This window comes from Lasioglossum baleicum, chromosome 12 (genome assembly GCF_051020765.1).
Source record: "Lasioglossum baleicum chromosome 12, iyLasBale1, whole genome shotgun sequence".
NCBI lineage: Eukaryota > Metazoa > Arthropoda > Insecta > Hymenoptera > Halictidae > Lasioglossum > Lasioglossum baleicum.
The window spans coordinates 11,424,754-11,443,710 of NC_134940.1; the positions used below are offsets into that span (position 1 = coordinate 11,424,754).

Here is an 18,957-nt window from a genome sequence, read left to right on the forward strand (position 1 = left end):
GCAATTTTTATTTGTTCCATCTAGAAACACGTTGAGATGAAATTTAACGCGTTAGGATAACACGGTACCATTCTAGCAAGAATTGCTTTCTATCACCGTCAATTATTAATTGGTTCCGGTAGCTTTCCCGGGGAATAATTACAATTAGACGAGCTCCTAATAAAGCACTCCGAAGCGCAGTTGCTCCCCAAAGAAGCCATTAAATGGCAGACGAATTAATTTAGGATTTCCTCTGGAGATGACGACACTGGGGGGCACAATCCTCTTAATTCGCGGCAGTTCGCGTGACAAACACAATTAATTAACGTTCCTGCGATTCTAATTTCAGCGGGCCGCTCTCCTTAACGTACTCGCGGAAAAAAAACCGTGGCATTTTTCATTAAAAAATCTGCATATCCCGTGAAAACCTGCAACTAAAGTCTGAACTTTGAATATTTTATTCAGCGACCAAACCAGCTCGTTCAAATCTTCTCACTAAATTCGTCTAGAGAGCGCACAGAAATATAATTTCACGCGGAAGAAATGGCGGAGAAAAATTAGCCAGCCGATTAAGTTGGGCTCGACATTAACGAATATGACGATGGAATGCAACCGTTATCGATTTCATATACGGTTTTCAAACCGTCGATCATCGCGCGACCATTAGAGGTAGAAAGGGAATCACTGGAGTCGTATTAATTCCTGTTAATCATCGCAGTAATTAAAGGCGCGAAACGACAGCCGGATGCTCGGATTTTCGTCGATTCTCTCCGCCTCTCAATTTCTCTCTCTCTCTCTCTCTCTCTCCCTCTTATTTTCTCTTCTCCCGTAGAACCGACTGGCGCATTACATTAATGGATCCTAATATTCCGGTAACGGCGCCTCGTTCGCGCCGCGCGTTTTAATTAAGACAATAATCAGCCGAAACACCGAGCCATGGAAATCCGATTAAACCGGACGCGTAACACGAATTCGCGACGTGCAAACAATTCCTGTCAAATCGATCGATCTCGCTCCACGGAGCATCGGAAACGACGGCCGCCCTAGGTATTCCAGTGAATTGGGCATAGTATCTTGATCAGATCGGACCAGACATAATTAATACCTCTCGTTAGCCCTGACAGAAAACCGCGTTACACCGCGAGAAAAGCTTATCGGAGTTTCAGAAAATTTCGATGAAGTCCCAGTGTTGAAATGTTTGCTAGTTCGTTTCATTCCGACAGCACGAGCTGTTCAGTGGAATGAGGACACTTTGATCAGACCGAGCGTACGAGAAAATATGTTTACAGTGTACTTTGTTGACTGTTGTTTGATTCTGTGTAAACATCTATGAAAATGTTAATAAGCAGAATCGTTTATCGAACTTATTCGAGATCGTAAATATTTGTAACATAATGCGAACGACTCGTTCGTATAGACTATTGATTTTATGCATTTATAAGAAAAATGTTTATGTTACTCGCAGACATTACAAATATCCTGAATGCGAAAGGAGTATTTAAATAAATCTGGGCCAGAGATAAAGTTTGTTACGAAAGCAGAAATTAAACAATTAGATTCAGGACGGTAAGTGGAGCGATCTCAGTCGAGTGCTCGGTAAAAACGTTTCTCAATAACGCTTTGTTAATGTTACACAATTAAAGAAAGTATTGGAAACAGTTTCAGTGAAATGGGAACGTACGGAGCAGACCGCGCAAGAAATATTGACACCAGCCAGCTATTATATTAATACCAGGTTGGTATTCGAGCTTGTTAGGCCTGGGAACAACTTTGTCCTTTCATGGTTGAAAGGAAGTTTCGAAGAAAGGACCCTCGAGGACACGCGCCTAAATGCCAGGACGCCAGAGTAACGGCTCTGGGGCCGCGAAGAAACCTTTGAATCGTGCGCATCCCTTTTCACGGGAGGAAAAAAGTGAGCATTAAAAATAATTCTTGCGGCGTGAAGAATACACGAAGAAATCCGATCGATGACATTGAAGTAAAGAGTTTATTTACAAATAAAATTAGATATTTAAATTAAAATTGAAGGCAAGACCTTAAAGATTAGCTGCGTTTAATACCCCATTTTTCTTACCCCTAAAATTTATTTGGTTATAGAACACGTTCCACACCAATTGTCGAGAAAACGTTGAAGCCTGTCTACGTCCAAGTGGAGCAGAGCCTGCTAACGATCAAATTTATTAGAACATTCCCACCCCATTTTCGAGACTACCCTCACAGAACTCCAAATTCCTAATCGAACTTATCTCAACTCCCCTAAATTGAGCACACATCCCCAGCAATCCAAAAACTGGAATCCAGGTCCCGAGAGGGATCAGCGACTCCCCAAAATAACACAACACCCTCTCCCTCCGTCCACCAAGAGGAGCTTACGTAGCGAAAAACGAGTTGGAGGATTCATTCGTCGTCGAACAGAAGAAAAATCTCATCGCGTAGCCTAAACGGGGACGAAGGGGGTGAGAGAAGAAGGCCACGGTTGATGGCAGAAAGGAGACATCGACTCCCCTCGAAGCGGGAACCGTGGCTCGAGGGGGTAACCGGGGGTTGTTGGAGGTTGTCAAGGGGGATGAAGGGAAGGTTCAGGGCCGGTCGATACAGCCGAAAGTCCAGAACGGGGCGAGCGTGGCGCGAAAATTCCTGCGGATGGAAACATAAGTCTGTTGGCAGGGCTCGGAACCCACCCTTTCGCCACGACGGCTGCTCCGCTCCTTTTTTCCCCTCTCCCTTTTTTCTCCGCCGTTTACTCTTCGTGTCTCGGCCGAGGAACACTTTATTTCGCACGATCGAACATCCCCCAACCACCCTTTCGACGTCTTAACCCTCCCTCCGACGAGAAATATTAATAAAGTTGCCGACTTCAACCCTTCCGCCAAGAACTGTCCTGTTTTTTCCTCGATTCGAAGGCTGGCTCCTGCGCACGCGGATTACCATTCAGTGGAATTTTTCTTGTCGATCATGCCTCTGCTAGGGGTTGATTTTTTTTTGCATACTTTTCTGTGTAAATCGTGAATGCAAACGTTTTTTTCTGCGGTTTTCGGTTTGTGTATATTTTGGGGGTGAGAAAACTACAGTGCAAGTAAAATGGTCCCCCTTCCAATTTAATTGGTTTCTACTAGAAATTCTTATGGGGGTTGTTTTAAGAGGGTGAGAACACTAGAATAAATTTCAGTTAGCTAACAGGTCCAGTATAAGGACAGTTATTATTTTAAATAACGATCCAGGGCCGTAGCCAGCAGAGGAGCATAGCTGACGACGACGACGGCTACTTGACCCGCGGCAAATTCGATTTAACGTATTCGAGCGACCGTAAATCAACGTCGTTCATCCAATTTAGCAGAACGTTAGCTTCGCGATCGCGCTAATGACGTTTAAACGGTAATTAAATTTACATTAACGAAAGAGGCGGCGGTCGTGGGGGCAGTTAATATCGACTGACAGGCACTCGTCACGATGCACGATAAATTCTCTCTCCTCCTCGCTGAAATCAGATTTATTTATGTATATACATATTATATTTATCAATTATTCGGACACGAATTGATTCGGAAATCGTTATAATGGGTGACAAACGGGACCGGTCGACGCTCTTTTCGAAGGATTTTATTAATACCGAATACCGTCGGCGTTTCGCAAAAATTATCAATCTCCATATTTATTTACTCGCGGCAGGGAGCCGGTCCGCGCGCATCAACTCCGACAATCCGCGAATATTGTTTAAATTAAACGAAACCAATCGCAACGTTTGATCAAATATCTGTACCGGCGCGATAATTGATCGCGAACTCGATAAAATTGAAACGGGGATGCTCGCCGGAGGTCCGACGAAATTGAATTTTCGCGGGAATATGCGGTCGCCATTTTGGCGGCCGTCTCTGTCGCTCGAGAAATTGGAAGCTGTTAAACAACAAATCTTTTATGGAGTCTATGGTAATGTTTGCGGGCTGGACTCGTTAAAATAACGACATCGCTTTCGAACCGGGGGGTGAAAATGCTGTCTTTGTTCGCAATTAAGGGACCGGAAGAACGTCGTTACGAGCAGAAGGCAATGGCGGCAAATTCGAAACAAAAGAAGCCGCTGTTTCTTTTGATCGCGGTGTTCCGCCGGTGTAGAAGCAATTGTAGATGGGACACAAAGCGAATGAGACAATTTATCGTCTGTTGTTTGTTTTTTCTAAGTGTCAGACCAAGTTGCCGGGCCACCCCTATCGCTGGAACTTCACAGGTCCACTCGAAATTAATTGCTCAAGGCAGCGCTTAAAGTCTTAACCCCCGGGACCGTTCCGCCGCTTTGTTAATCCGCCATTAATCTGCGAGAACGCGAGCTCCAATTCGAAACAAATTCCGTCGTTGCAAATTGAATTGTCGTGATAACAAATTTGATGTTCATTGAATTCTATCGGCGGATTAATCGGTTTTGCGGATAAACTTGAAAAGTTTGGAATCGGATGAGCTTTTTGTCTTATCGAGACATTCAGTAGGCTAGAATTACAATAAAAGTTCGCCTTTTGTTCGATCTTGTACGTCATAATTTGTTGAGGATTTTTAAGCGTACGTGGAATTAACAATACAATAAAACTATGCAAGTACTGTGTCTAAATCGCAGTTGAGAAACCGAAGTGAGACAAGTTAGGAAAATCGTTGTACTCGTTTGAGAAATGGTTTGAGCCCGCGCGATACTGCTTTCGCTTTCCCTAAAAGCCAGTTTTTGTTCTCTAGATTATCTGATTTCGTCCTCCTGCAACGGAGAAAGTATTTTTCTCACGGCGACGCTCGGAGTCGTTCAGCAACAGGCGGCAACAAACTGCGCGCAGAGTTTCTCTGCAGACCGACGAGGTTTTTCGACGCCGAGCGTCCTTCCATCCCCTAAAACATCTCTGTTCCTCCATTTCTCACTTTTATCGTGGACCGAGTAATACTACATTCAAATTTTCCGTAGACAAGAAACATCAATTTATTTTCTTTAAATAAAACTTAAGATTGCTTCTTTCTAATATGAGTAAAAAATAATATTGCACGCATTTTGTTCACTTGGACAGAATGTATAATATAATTTTGAAAAATTATTCGAGCGTTTGAGAACGTTTACATAAAAACGTATGCCCTTGTCCAAAAATCGTTCATGATAAAAATCGCCAGAACGAATAATAATTTTGATTTGATTTCCAGAGCTGTCTCATTAAATTCCGCTTTTAAAATTCTCAGAGAAGGATTATCTAAAGTTTTCCATTTTGAAGCTGCAGTACACGGAGCTCTGAATAAAACGAGAACGGTTTTGCCGGAGTGGGATTGGAAACAAGCAGAAGAACGTCGAACGGAGCAGCGCTGGCGAACGTGTAAAAATCGTCGTTAACGGTGACGTGGGAACGAGGTAACGGGCGTCGAATTTTGCCGAAGGTGCGAGATGGCGGCTGCCGTTTATTTCGTTAATGACGACTGGCCGGTCTGGATTAATGAGAACGTGGCCCCGTGACGGCGCCGGGACGCTCTCCGACGTCGGATATCGACGAGAACGACCGAGATACGCGACAAGTGGATGAAATACGCGCACCGTTTCGGACCTGTTCCACTGATTTCGATGGCTAAGGAGCTGGCATCGGCTGCCTCCATGCTTTCGAAATAGATTCTCGAGAGCCTCGTCGAGATCCCTGCTTTTTTCACTTCTACGTACACTCGACTCCTTTCGGTTCGACTTACGAGATATTTTTAAAAAATACTGACACCCCGTATCACTCAGATGCCATTAAAAGAGCATATTTGTCTCGAGGAATTAATGTTAAATTGTTATATTGCTGGCAACAAAGTAATCTCGGTATTTTAAGGCGGGATAAAACCGAATTTCTTTATTCAAGCGATGCACTTACTTCAATCGATAAAATATTTTCTTATTTTTTCTTTTTGGCAAAAGATCATCGAACAAACAGGAAAACATTTTACTCATTAAAATTCATCGCTTAAATAAAAAAATCAGCTCTATTTCTGCTTAACATACCGAAATTACCAAAAAATACATGTTACATTTTTATGGCATTATTTTGAGAATTTGGAGAAGTTACAAAATAAATTTTTATGTATTATAAGAAGACGAAAGTAATATGAAGTGGTATTCAGATTTTATTAGATTTTGCAAAGTGTCAATTTTAATTTTAATCAATAACTTGATTTTGTCATAGTCCATAATACGTCATAAAGATTTAAAGATAGCCAAAAATTGAGCATGAGTGAACAATACCAGAAAATTAATCAAAATTTCTCGACAGTGAGCGTAGCACAATGCGATTATTAAAATTGAAGTGAGAATGTTCGACAAAGTATTCTTTGGAGATATTGACCGGAACAATTGTTGAAAAAAAATTGGATTACTGAAATTGAAGTGAAAATGTCCTCCGCAAATTCTTCCAGCCAAGTCGACTATTCAGCGAGTACTTACTTTATCTGCGTGTTAAGCTGCCTTCAGAAACTCCGAACACTACCACAGACGATCGTATTCACCGACACACACATTTACCAGCACGAGAGGGAACAGAAGATAAGAAAGCAGCGAGAAGTTTTCCCGATCTGCTCCAGGTCACCGTCACCCGAACACTAAGCTCGATCCTCCATTGATTTCTACCTGTCCCCACTATAATGCTTATTTATTCGCCTAATTGTCTCTCCACCCCGACCAAGGGCAGAACGATCATTCAATGTCGTACCGATCGGAACTTCTGACAGTAATTGCCAATAATTTCCTACCTCAGAGGAAGAAAAGTTCTAATAACCGTCTGCAGTTTTTCTAACCGCCGGGAAATAAAATTTGACCTCGATTTAAACGGAACTGCTGGTGTTTACATTTAACGTATTGCGTTTGAAGTGTTTCTCAACGAGTTTGATAAACATGTGTTAACAAACGTGATAATTACACTGCGGATATTTATGCAAAATAAAATTGTTCTGCATTTCGTTTGCAAGGTACTGGAGGACCAAATTAAAATTTGGTAAAGTCTAGTGCTATAATAATTGGACTGCGGATTTTATGCGTCTATGACGAAATACGAAACTGTGAAAAAATTTCAAGAATCTAAAAATCGAAAGTAAAAATATAAACAAATAAATATTGCTCCGGTGTCTTCCAAGTTAATGCTAATTTTTATTTTGCACAAGAATCTACTTAGTAATAATAGTTTGAGAGGAAATTAGTGTTGTGATGTGTGTTTCTGTGTGAAGAACTCACCTTCTTCAAATCCTTACTGGCGTCCGCTTCTTCAGCTTTCCGCTTCTCCGAGATCTTCGGCGCCGGAACGGCGATCGTTGCCTCTCGCAGTGGTTTCAAATCGACCTGAAATAAAACGTGCATTGTTAATCATTCGCTAAAACTGCACGGCCGACATTAAAATAGCAGTAACCGTTACAAAACGGTCTGAACATTGGGAGATATTACCAGGCCACCGTTTTATCTCCACGAGGATTACTGTAAAATAAGGGGCTGCTTTAAACTCTGCGTTCCTGGGAGTTTATTGAAACGAGTGTGTAAAATGGTGCCCCGTAATTTCATTAAGAGGCCATTTTATTTCATCCTTTAAGAATTCTTTCTCAGCAGAAAGGGTCTGCGGGGCCTGTAACGCTGCCACTTTGAAAGAGAAAGGAAAAGGATCTGCTCTAATTAATGTTTCTCACCGGCACGAGTCACTAATTAATTTAAAAGTTATTAGGAATGTAGCAGTCGCTAAACTGGATGAAGATAGTATCTAACTAATTTATTTTCTCGAGGATCCCTCCGAAGTAGTACAATTCTTTAATTCTTCCGAGAATTCTGCAGACGAGCGAAAGGAGGAGTGTTCGATTCAAAATTTTATATTAATATCAATAGAAAATTGACTTCAAAAATTATCAGGGACATGTCTACATCCTCTATATTTAATTTTGATATAGAACCTCACTAATTTATTTCCGCAAGGATCCCTCGGAAGTAGTACAAGTTTAAAATTCTTCTTCCCAGAATTTCACAAAGTTCAAGAGCAGAGATGTTCGATTGAAAATTTAATATTCAAATCAATGCAAAATTCACTTGAAAAATTATCAGGGACATGTCTACATTCTCTATATTTAATTTTGATATAGAACCTCACTAATTTATTTCCCCAAGGATCCCTTGGAAGTGGAACAAGTTTAAAATTCTTCTTCCCAGAATTTCACAAAAGTTCAAGAGCAGAGATGTTCGATTGAAAATTTAATATTCAAATCAATGCAAAATTCACTTCAATAATTATCAGGGAAATGTCTATATTCTCTATGTTTAATTTAGATAGTAGCTACCTAAATTATTTCCTCGAGGAACCCTCTGAAGTAGTACTGGTTTAACATTCTTCTTCCCAGAATTTCACAGAAGAACGAAAGGATTCTTCTACACGAAACACGGTTAAAAATGTTCCCCCGCAACTTCGCGAGAGGTTAAACGAAGACAGGTATCGCGCTAAAAATTCCTGGTGAATGATCAGGCGAGTAGGCATTTCAGACTAGTCTCAGTCAAGTCGACAAGACATCGTCGCGCATTGTCGTTAATGCGGCCGCGGCCGAAGGGGTTCCGAGCGCATCGATTCATGATAATCGGTTTAACTCGTCCCTGCTTTACGGGCGCAGCCCCGCACATGCTAATTTCTCGTTAGCAGCACGGCCAAATAGAGATAGGAAGAGCGAGAGAGGAACGTGGACAGCACACTGAGGGCTCCGATTTACTGGACGGTAATTCGGGCCGTGGCGTAATGGCGCGAATCGGCGAAAGGCTGGTTAATCGATGTCGCGCGACCAGCGTTAATATAATTAGATCCGCGCGTCCTTGTCCGATCCTGTTACGCATTGTTCGACAATGTTTGCTAGCCATCCTATTCTTCGTTCCTTGTGTCAAAATATTTTTATCCATTTGTAAAACATTGAAAGAAAATTTCGCTTCGTAAAATTCGGGAAAACTTAATTACGATTGCATTTAAAAGACAGGTACATAGAACACATGGGGCATGAAAAATACTTGAAAATTAGTTTATTTCCTGAAAGAGTCCTCCAAAGTAGAACAGGTGTAAAATTGTTCGTCCCTGTGATTTTACATAAAAATCTTTTGCAGCAAAATCAATTAAAAATTTATTTGAAAATTGGCAGGGAAGAGTCTACAGTCCTTGAACTTAAAAATGACAGTGCTTAATTCGTTTATTTCCTCAAGGATTCTTCAGAAGTAGAACACGTTTAAAAAATTGTTTATCCCTGTGACTTACAGAGGAATGAAAAGAGATTGACTGAAAATCTTGCACCGCAGTCGATCAAAAATTGATTTAAAAATTCGAATAAGTCATGGAGATAATTCCAGCGCATAGAAAAAATTCTAACGAATCAAATGGCACTCTCATGCACAAGAAGCTCCGGTAAGTCAAGAAACCGGTAAAATCGTAACCGCGAGAAGTTCGCAAAACCGTCGGAGCAGAAAATTCCAATCTCCGAATTCATTCGATAGTTAATTACGTTATCGGCCGATGTTCTAATTACACTGATCAAAGCCGGAGAAAGGGGCGAGAGAGGAGAGAAGAAGTTCCGGCCAAAAGTGTAATGGCCGGGGCCCGATCGAGTACAAATATACGGGCGCGGACTGGTTTTCAAAAGTTCTACGGGCCGCGAATGCCCGGTAATTAGGTGTCGAAGTTTTAATGGTGCGTTAAGGCTTCCTTTGGACAAGAACGGCCCGGGAAAAGATTAATGGATCGAAGATTTAACAGGCCGCGCCGCGCCGCAGCCAAGATTAAGCGCTAGGAAATTCACTCTCTTTCTCTCTCGGTTATTAAACAGAGGAAAATGGCGGGCTTCAGTCAAATCGCCAACCGAAACCACGTCTTCCGCCATTAAACTCGAACCTACGCTTATATGACAAAAGTACAGTAACATGAATTTTTTCTTGGAAACCCCTTCGATCCTACAGTCTCATAATTGATAACTAGACAGCGGATCTTCATGCAAAATAAAAATTTTCTACTCGAATTTGAACAATCTCGAGTGAATAAGACATTTCTTTTCTTTCTTAATATGTTCAATAAGTTGAACATAATATAACAGTATTTTAAAATTCATGTAATGCTTTTACTGTTTTAAGTTACACCTACTTATTTCGAACCTACAGTCTCATAATTGATGACTAGACAGCGGATCTTTATGCAAAATAAAAATCTTTTCTACCTGAATTTGAACAATCTTGAATGAATCAGACATTTCTTTTCGACAAATTCTTCGAATGCTTTTACCGTTTCAAATTATGTACACCCACTCATTCTTGTCGTAAATGCATAAAATCCGCTGCCTATTGATGAGACTTTATAAGTCAAAATAACTTTTTCGTACATGGATCAAACGATTTCAGCCTTTCTCTCAAGCTAGATGTATTACTGTACTAAAAAAGGAGTACAAGTTGTTTTTCACATTGTGAGGCTTCTTGGCAAGAATTTGTGCAGCTGTTGGATAGTTGATAAAATTCCGATGCCGACCACTGCACCGTTGCGCCGTTGCATCGTGTCGTTCGTGGCCACCGTATCGTTTACGACGCAGCCCGTTCGTGTTTGCACGCAATCAGCGTGATTCCCGGCCACGCAGATTACACGATTTTACCGTGTCATTACGAGATCGCGCATCGATGACTCCGTTACCGGGCTTTCCCTTCGGCCGATTAAAACGGACGCAATTATGGCTCGTGTAGCTCCTGTTAACCGGTCGCCCGTGTCCTTTCTTCCTTCTACGCGTGCCCTGTCGCAAGGGACATGAACGGTTTGCAATCGGACCAGGCTCGGGGCTAACAGGACTGGGTCAAGGTCTGTTTTCGTCGATTCCACTAATTTCTCATTGACTGACGGCGATCAGGCTGTTCCTCTCGCACCGAATGACCTCGCGAAATCTGTATCTTTCGATGGGAAACAATTCCGCGGGAATGAATTTTTGAAAATGTCAATACTGGACTCTGAAAGGTTTGTAGAAGTTTATAGTTCCATAAATTGTTCGATCAAAAATTGGTTCAAAGTAATCGTAAATTGTGATTTATTAAATTGAAGAAGAATTGTGAAGAATTGCTCCAGAACGATCGTAGCTTCGTAGATTGTTTCATCGAAATTGGAACGAGAGAAAAATTCCTTCCGGAATGAAAATTGACAGGAACGAAACCCTAATGAATTTTTAATTGGGAAGAATCATTCGTCGGTTACGGCAGCAGTGAAAGACGCGAGAGATTAACTAACTGTTCAAGAAAGTGTGGAGAATTACATAGAGATTACGTTGGTGAAATGCGTGTGACGTATTAGAAGATACCGTGCACGGTGAAAGTTTTATTTAAGAGAATAATCGTTACATAATTATCAGGATTGCGCAAAGCTCGGATCGCATGAACCGATTCCTTGTGACCATCTGCTCGTAAACGTGATGTAACATGTATAATCCGTGGACGCTAAATTATATATTTTTCGAAATCGTGACAAAGTCGCGCCATTAATAACCGTAAACTACGGCCTCATAATTTTTTGTTGATCAGCTTACATTCTCATAATCTCCGAGATTGTTATTTAGTTCTTTAATTACCAGCAAAAACACTGATGATCGACGGCTTCCTAACGTTTTGAATAATCGAGTTTTTCCTCGCGACTATAAGGGATTAATAAACGTAATAGTTCCGCGATAAAAACAGCTACTGAAAATAAGGCGTCAAGAAATTACAGCGAATACAATGCGGAAAAATTGCGGCAATGAAACAAATCAATTTTCCAATCGCATGATCGATTTATTAACGCTCTGGTCGATTAATTTCGACTTCCCTATGGTTACGGCCGATTTATACTCGAGGCAACAACGATGCCACACTGTCGACCATAATCGCCGGCAATTATGTTATCGGGGATCGGCCGAGCTGCTGTTAACGCTAGATTTGCGGGACGCGCCAAAATGTCGCGTTCTAGTATTATATTTTTAATTTACGATTATTGAGATACTAAACATTCACGAGGAACTATTCAACATTTCTTTCGGCATCAGTCCATGAAAAAATTTCAATATTTTCGTGAAATACATCTGAAGAACGAAAAATATTTTTGTTTCTACTAAACTGTGTAAAAAACAGTAATTTTAGACATTGGCTACGAATTGATTTGTACACCTAACAATAACTTTTATAGAGCAATGTAAAATAGTCGCTTTTTTCTATGTAGTGCTCCATGTTACCAAGTGTTAAGCGATCCTTAAGAATCGAGCGATGAAAACACCAAGCGCCGAAGGAAAAGAGAGAAACGCGAACCGGGTAATAAAACCAACGTGATTAACCTGCTTGCGGCACTATAATCCCGTCGGGTCTGGTTTTCGCGTAACACGCGGTTCTTTTTCAGAAAATCGCCGGCGTCGATCAAAGAGCCGCGACGAGAGGCCCCCGGAGATTTATCTTTGTTAACGAGCGCATTCAAGCGAAAGCGGCGGCCCCGGCGGAATTGAAAAATTATAATTAGACCGCGGAAGTTTACGCATTTGAACGGAATAGAGCGCGAGCCAGAAGAATTGAAATATTGTTGTTTCCCGCGATCGTTGTTGCTCCAGTCGGATCGCCGACAGTGAAAATAATCCTCTGCTCGGCTACCGCCTTTGTGGATCACTTCTAAAGAGTTTTCGTCTTTATGCGTGAACCTCTACGATCCCATTGTGATGTTGGATTACCCTGATCTTGTTGACTGATCCGCGGGAAACGAAATTAAGGAGAATTGCCGAAAATTGGTCTTGGTCAGAAAAATTGGATTAAAGCTATTTATTTAATGAAATGCAAAGTGAGCAGTTGAAATGTATTGTGTTGATTGTTTCTTCAATTTTTAAACGTTTTGCGGACTGCAAGCAAATTTAACAATGCGAAGAATATTTTTAATAGTGGTATAACAATTTTTAGTGGCACCTCACTAAGTGAGTAAATAGTGAAGTTTTATGCTTCCCTTCTCGAAGTTCGAGGCTGACGTGTAAGTCGGAATCGTTTAAGGCCTGGATCTATAATTTTCATCGAGCCTGAAGATTAGATAAGCGATTGAGAACCGAAATCTAAGTTTTTCTATGGATTTATGGCAGGCCTCGCTGAAGTTTTCACCTCGGATTACCAGAAAGAGGGATAACACGAGAAGTTGGAATCACCGAGTCGACCCGACAAGAACGATCAATATCAAGAATTCGAGTCTTCGAAGAACAGGAAACTGAACGTCTATAGTGTTTACGGCAACATCTGGAGGATTCGTATCAGGTATTTCGTCCATTAGCGCCTTCTTCGATGGTTTTCCTCCGAGGAAAAATTAATTGCTGATAATATTTCTACTGTCCCCTCGACGTTAATTAACTCTACGGACTAATTGATCCAATTGGAGCAGGAAAAATTTGGTCATAGAGTGGATCCATCTCGCCTCGGTCTATTTATATGCGGGGGAGAGCGAGCAATATAAGGCAGAGATTATCGGGACCAGTTTATTATTGTTTACGGCGCCGTTATTAATATTCATTCGTCGACCGTTATAATTAACTCTCAACCAAGTACTCGTTACACAACCGGTCGGCCGCGACGAGTCTGACCCCGATCGAAAGAGAACTGGGTGAAACATGCGGCTCGATTCGATTCGATCCGAAATCGAACACGGCAATCGACTCGCGATAAACGATCAATCTGCCATCCTGATAAAACGTTCGACAATTTTTCTAACTCGAAATTTACGCTACCGTCTATATGGTGTCCCATAAATCAAGGATCCCGCATGGAGTCGTGTATTTGTGGAAACGACTTCTCACTGTTTTCTACGTGATTCTGATCGAATGCAATTTTTAAAAAAATTTTTTAGACATTGATTAATAAACTAATCCTCCCAGAGATACTATACAAAAATTGAAGTAGATCTTTGAACTTTTTCAAAAAGTGTTTACACATCCTCCGGCAAAGTAATTGTTCCAGAGATTTCTGAAAAAAATTCCAAGTCACCTTTAAAGAGGTCACTACGATCCAAAGGGCAGTGGATCAGCCAAATCTCCGCAAAGGGAAATTTAATCTCTTAAAGAATTCTTTAATTTCATTGAAACACAAGTTGGAAAAAGCGTAATCAATGGCTTCTAACTTTCATCTTAAAGTCGGGTTTCAATGTGTACAGGGTGTCTCATAAGAAGTCACTCGTGAACCATTTAATCAATTTGGAAATCATTGAACGACGAACGAAATTTCTATTTGGTTGCTGTTTCTTGCAATGGGGGGAAACAATTTTTATATTTTGCATGTAGATCCGCAGTCTGAGTATGGAAACGAGTAGAAAGAAATTTTCTAGGATTGAGACAACATATTAGCACACCTAACGCCTTGAAATAAAAACAGAATAATCGGCGAGTCACCCAGTAGAAAGAAGGACGACTGCACCCTCGGCAAAGTCGTCGGCCAGGATAAAAAAGGATGGCGAAAGAGAGTGAAAGAGTGCGAGTGCGAGGGAGAGAGAGAGAGAGAAACGAGGAAAGATGGAAAGCTAGGGAGTAGGAGAGAGACAGATAGTGGCGCCGGTATCCAAGCAACAGATATCATTACGCGGCGAGGCTCGCGAGTAGGGAAACGCAGGGCGGGCAGGTGCACGCGAATAAAGGATTCGCGTTCCTTCGTTCGTTCGTTTCTTGGTTCGTTCGGCATTGTCAGAGGTTCTGGTGGCAGGATAACGCAGGTCTGTGGCGTTAGGAAAGACCGAGGGGCACCGCAATGCAGGCAAGGGCGTTGTCAGGGGCGACCCTAGCGACCGTAAGACCTGATTCAAGCCGAACCGAACATTTCGGCTCGCGAAATAATAGCCGACCGGCCGCACCAGCATATTGATCCTCGATGTCGACTGCAACTCGGCTACCTTGCCCACCTGCACATCAGGACGATCCATTCACACCATCATCAGTCGTCGCAGTCATCGCCTGTTCAGCCTGATCCGTCATTTCATCGTCATTCAATTAGACAGACTTCGATGCCTTCGTTTCTATCTGATTTCGATTCCCCTGTGCTTCGTTCGCTGCTGGGTAATTCTTTCGACAATTGTGATTGTTCATTGTTACGCGAACGGGAGACTGGATTTGTTAAATAAGCCGAACAATTTGTATACGCAATATGTTCAATCGAGATTTGGTAGAAATAAATCACAATTATTCTCTCGACAGTGAGTAGTATCATTTACCACTAGGTTTACGGAGCACTAAGGAGGACTATTTTACATTACTTTATAAAAATAGCGAGAATTCCTGTCCATCTACCTAGAAAAATGAATCTGTCGAATAATGGATTTTACAATCGCAATGAACATCGCCACTTGAAAATGAGATAACTTTTCCAAACTTCATAAAACCGTACTTAAAACAATCTGCGCAACCTCTACACATTTACATTACTTTTATCGTTTCGCACAACGTCGCGAAGCAACGATAAAAAGATCGTTCTGCTAAAACGTAGCGAGGCTCCTCCATTGAACGGTACTTTTCGGCGTTCTCAAGATCCGCCGCGATTTCATAGACACTAAAAACACAAGGGCCAGTTGGCGCAGGTTTAAAAGGGTCGGAGAAGTTCGCGGACGTTCGCGGAAGCGAGACAGGCGATCGGCGGAACAGGAAACTCCGCCGAAATCCTGCGGATCCGCGGAACTTGTTTGCCCTCGGAAAGAATCCGCAAACTGCTCCGAATACTACGGAAAAACATCCACTCGAGCCAACGGAAAAACGAGGGAATCTGGGTAAACTGGCTTGAAAAAAGCGTGCTTCAAAAATCCAAGTTGTCCTGCGCAGCGAGGACTTCCTAATGAGACACTCGAAATTTTAGATGGTCGAGAAAGACGACACTGAAAACATCGGGGCAAAAATTGTATTCGCAAAAAAAAATTAATCTCCTTCAACGCGTTCGCTACCACCATTTGTTCCGTCGCTTAATATTCTGTTTAAATACAAAATTGAATTAAATAGCAGTGTATGAAATTAACATGTGTGGTTGTGGCGAACGTGTGAAGGTGGACACACAATAGTTTCCATTGAAGTGGAACCAGTCAACCGAAAAATCGATTAAAAAATTTCGTGGATGGTTTTCTGAATGAATCTGATCGTTGACAGTGTGTAAAGAACATGTTGGAAGATTTTATTTCGGGATAATAGTCTGTTGATGTTTGTTGTTTTTCGGAACGAGATCGGCGATGACTCGCGTGGTCCCCGAGTCAATTTCCAAAATGGCGCACGTTCAAGAGTCGGGCGACGGAAAAACAATATTTATCGACGCTGTTGGCCCAGCCGTGATAATTAATAGCACGGGTAAATTGCCATTTCGGTGTGGCCGCGTCGCCGATTATTACTCCTTCTTCGACACCGATTTATCATGTCCGCGTTGCACGCGTCACATGAGCGGCGCATCGTTAATCTCTGCTCGCCAAATGAGAAAGAAACAACCTACGATAACTCCCCTAATTACCTTTAGGCAAATATTGGCCGCTGTGATCGTCGAACTTTACGTTTCCGACTTCAGATCTTTCCGACAGCACATACAGTTGCTAATTTCCCATACACCCCTAACCTAATCTGAACTTGACTTTGGGGGACCAAAATTGTTCTACTTTTTAGCGCTAACGCGAATTCCCAATGTTTGTTTATGCGGGTTTTTCTGTATTTAAGTATCTGCTTGTATGTTCTTGCGTGACGTAGCAGCTCTGCCAAATTCTCACATGATTAATTGAATAACTTCAGTCTTCTACATTCTTGCTATTTTTTTTTTAAAGCAAGGATATTTTATATATATATATATATATATATATAATTTATATATTAAAATTGAATATAACTTTACATTTATGTTTCTTAACTATTTGAATTTTATGAATAATAATTAGTATAGTACTTTTTTAACTTTATTTGAGCGAAGTCCACAAGCTTAATAAATAGAATGTTGACAAATTTGCCCAACTAATAGAATTTTATACGGTACCTTTTACGTTTCTTTTACATTAGAACTTGCTGTGGGAGTTAAGGTATCCTGACGGAAGATGTTCGAAAGAAAGATGGAGGAACGGTTCTTCCAACGTCTTCCACCGTTAGGAAAAGCATCTTTCCAAGATGTTTAACACCCCCGTGCACCCTCAATTCGCAAGTACGTCTGACGGGAACGAGTTGCACGGCGAAGAGAGAGTCCCGTCACGTAATAGGCCGCGTGAAAATTCATTAAATATTCGTCGCTTTAACGCCCGGCACAAAAGTGGAGCGCTAATGGGTCCGAAGTTTATGCATCTTGTTACATTATATGTTCATGAGGCTGGTTTTTCCTCGAGCCCGTTAACGATCGACCAACGAGAACTTCGAAGATTCGAGCTGAAAATGAAACGTATCGCTCGATCGTGACGACCATACCAAATTCGGGACACTTCAACATTTATTAACAAGATCATTTTAAATGGAAGAGACTTTATTATTCTTTATTACGTCAAACCTTATTAGAAGAGTATATTTATTCGATTTATTTTTCTTGATACTTTTGAACCCATTAATTCTCCTACATGATTTAAAATAAAGAGCCAATAATTCAAATTGGCAGGCAAAAGACAGCTCGTTAAAAAGGCCTTCATTCATTTCCGGACTCTAAATACTTCTAACAAACTTAATCATTCTAAATGTCACATGCTTGATTAGTTTAAGTAGGATAAAATCATTAATGTCATTCAAAATCTGTTTTAATTTATATTCCATCTTTCTACTTCATACTCGAATATATAAGAGTATTTAAGGAAGAAGTAAGTCTTAATTTAACTTCTCAAGCAAAAAGTCAGAGGTCTCCGCCGCCACTTCGTCCGCCATCTTGGAAACCATCGGACACCTTTTAGAAGATCATGTAATCATTTTACAGTTATTTCTTCGAAAACTCAAAAAGTGCCGACAGAAATGCGTTCTGAAAATATTCAGATACACAGATGATCACTGTTCTATTTATGTTTATTAATTTTTTAATAATTGCACGTATAATCCTGATGACATTCTCAAATTCCTTCAATCCTTTTACTGCTTTAAATTGCAGTCTGTACCTGGCTAACAAATCTAACAGATGAATAGCAAATTGTTCAGCAAGTATGGTCTCCGAACGTGCACAGTCTTCACAGAAAAAGGAGAAACGATGACAACAGAAGAGGAATTGGGATAAGCGAAACGAAGTGTCCGAAGAATCGGTCCGACATTTTTTTTCGCTGCTTTTCGGTAGCTTTACCCTCTTTTTTGTATACAAAGTCAGCAATTTTCTTGTTGCTTCGGTATTCTAACTCCGTTTCGGAGCGATTAGTCGAAATTGAATGGCGAGGCTTTCGAGGACGTAGCCGCCGCCGTCGCGAAACGTCGATCGCGTTAACGATCGATTTGTATTCCGCGCGAACAATGGCGGCCGCGCTTCGCCGGAATCCTGGATGATTTCAATGCCGCTTTTCGGCCGATTAGGCTCGATCGATCGGCGAACGACAATCGCCGGTGATTAGGTTTGTTTTCGAATAAACAAGAATGATTGCTTTCGCGCTCCCGCCCCGGCAAAAATCACGCTGCTGCCCACTAGAAGAACATTACTTCCGCCACGCACCATTTTCCCGCGCATTTTCGAACCGACCAAAACTCAACTGATTATTCCGTCGTCCGCAGAATTCTCTGCGTTCGGTTTTCCCACGCATTTCCGCGAAAATCGCTGCGAAATCACCGTTCGACCGCAAGCTCCGATTTTTTTATGCTATTTTTAGGTAGACATTCCGTATTTTAGTTTGGTTCTCTTCTTTGGTGTCGAACTTGATCGTAACATGGAATTTTACCCGCAAAATTTATGGGAATGTGTAACATTGTATACAGATCATCGGTGATTTCGAATATTTTTGGAATGTAGGTTGTAGTTCGGTAGCAATGGGCCGAAAAGGGCAGTTTCGAAATTAGCGGCGAGCGCTTCGAAGATGGCTCCCCGTACCATAG

The 18,957-nt window shown here is 41.4% G+C and overlaps 1 protein-coding gene across 4 annotated transcripts in view; it reads right to left on the reverse strand.

Annotated features, from left to right (window-relative positions):
- The window catches only part of LOC143214179 (pseudouridylate synthase RPUSD2), a 209,194-nt gene that overhangs the window by 66,273 nt on the left and 123,964 nt on the right, over nucleotides 1–18,957 (reverse strand). For all 4 annotated transcript variants that reach the window (XM_076434904.1, XM_076434903.1, XM_076434906.1 and 1 more), the window contains one exon: nucleotides 7,190–7,294. In XM_076434904.1, coding sequence (XP_076291019.1) covers nucleotides 7,190–7,294 — 105 coding nt within the window. The remainder of the gene's footprint in view (nucleotides 1–7,189; nucleotides 7,295–18,957) is intronic.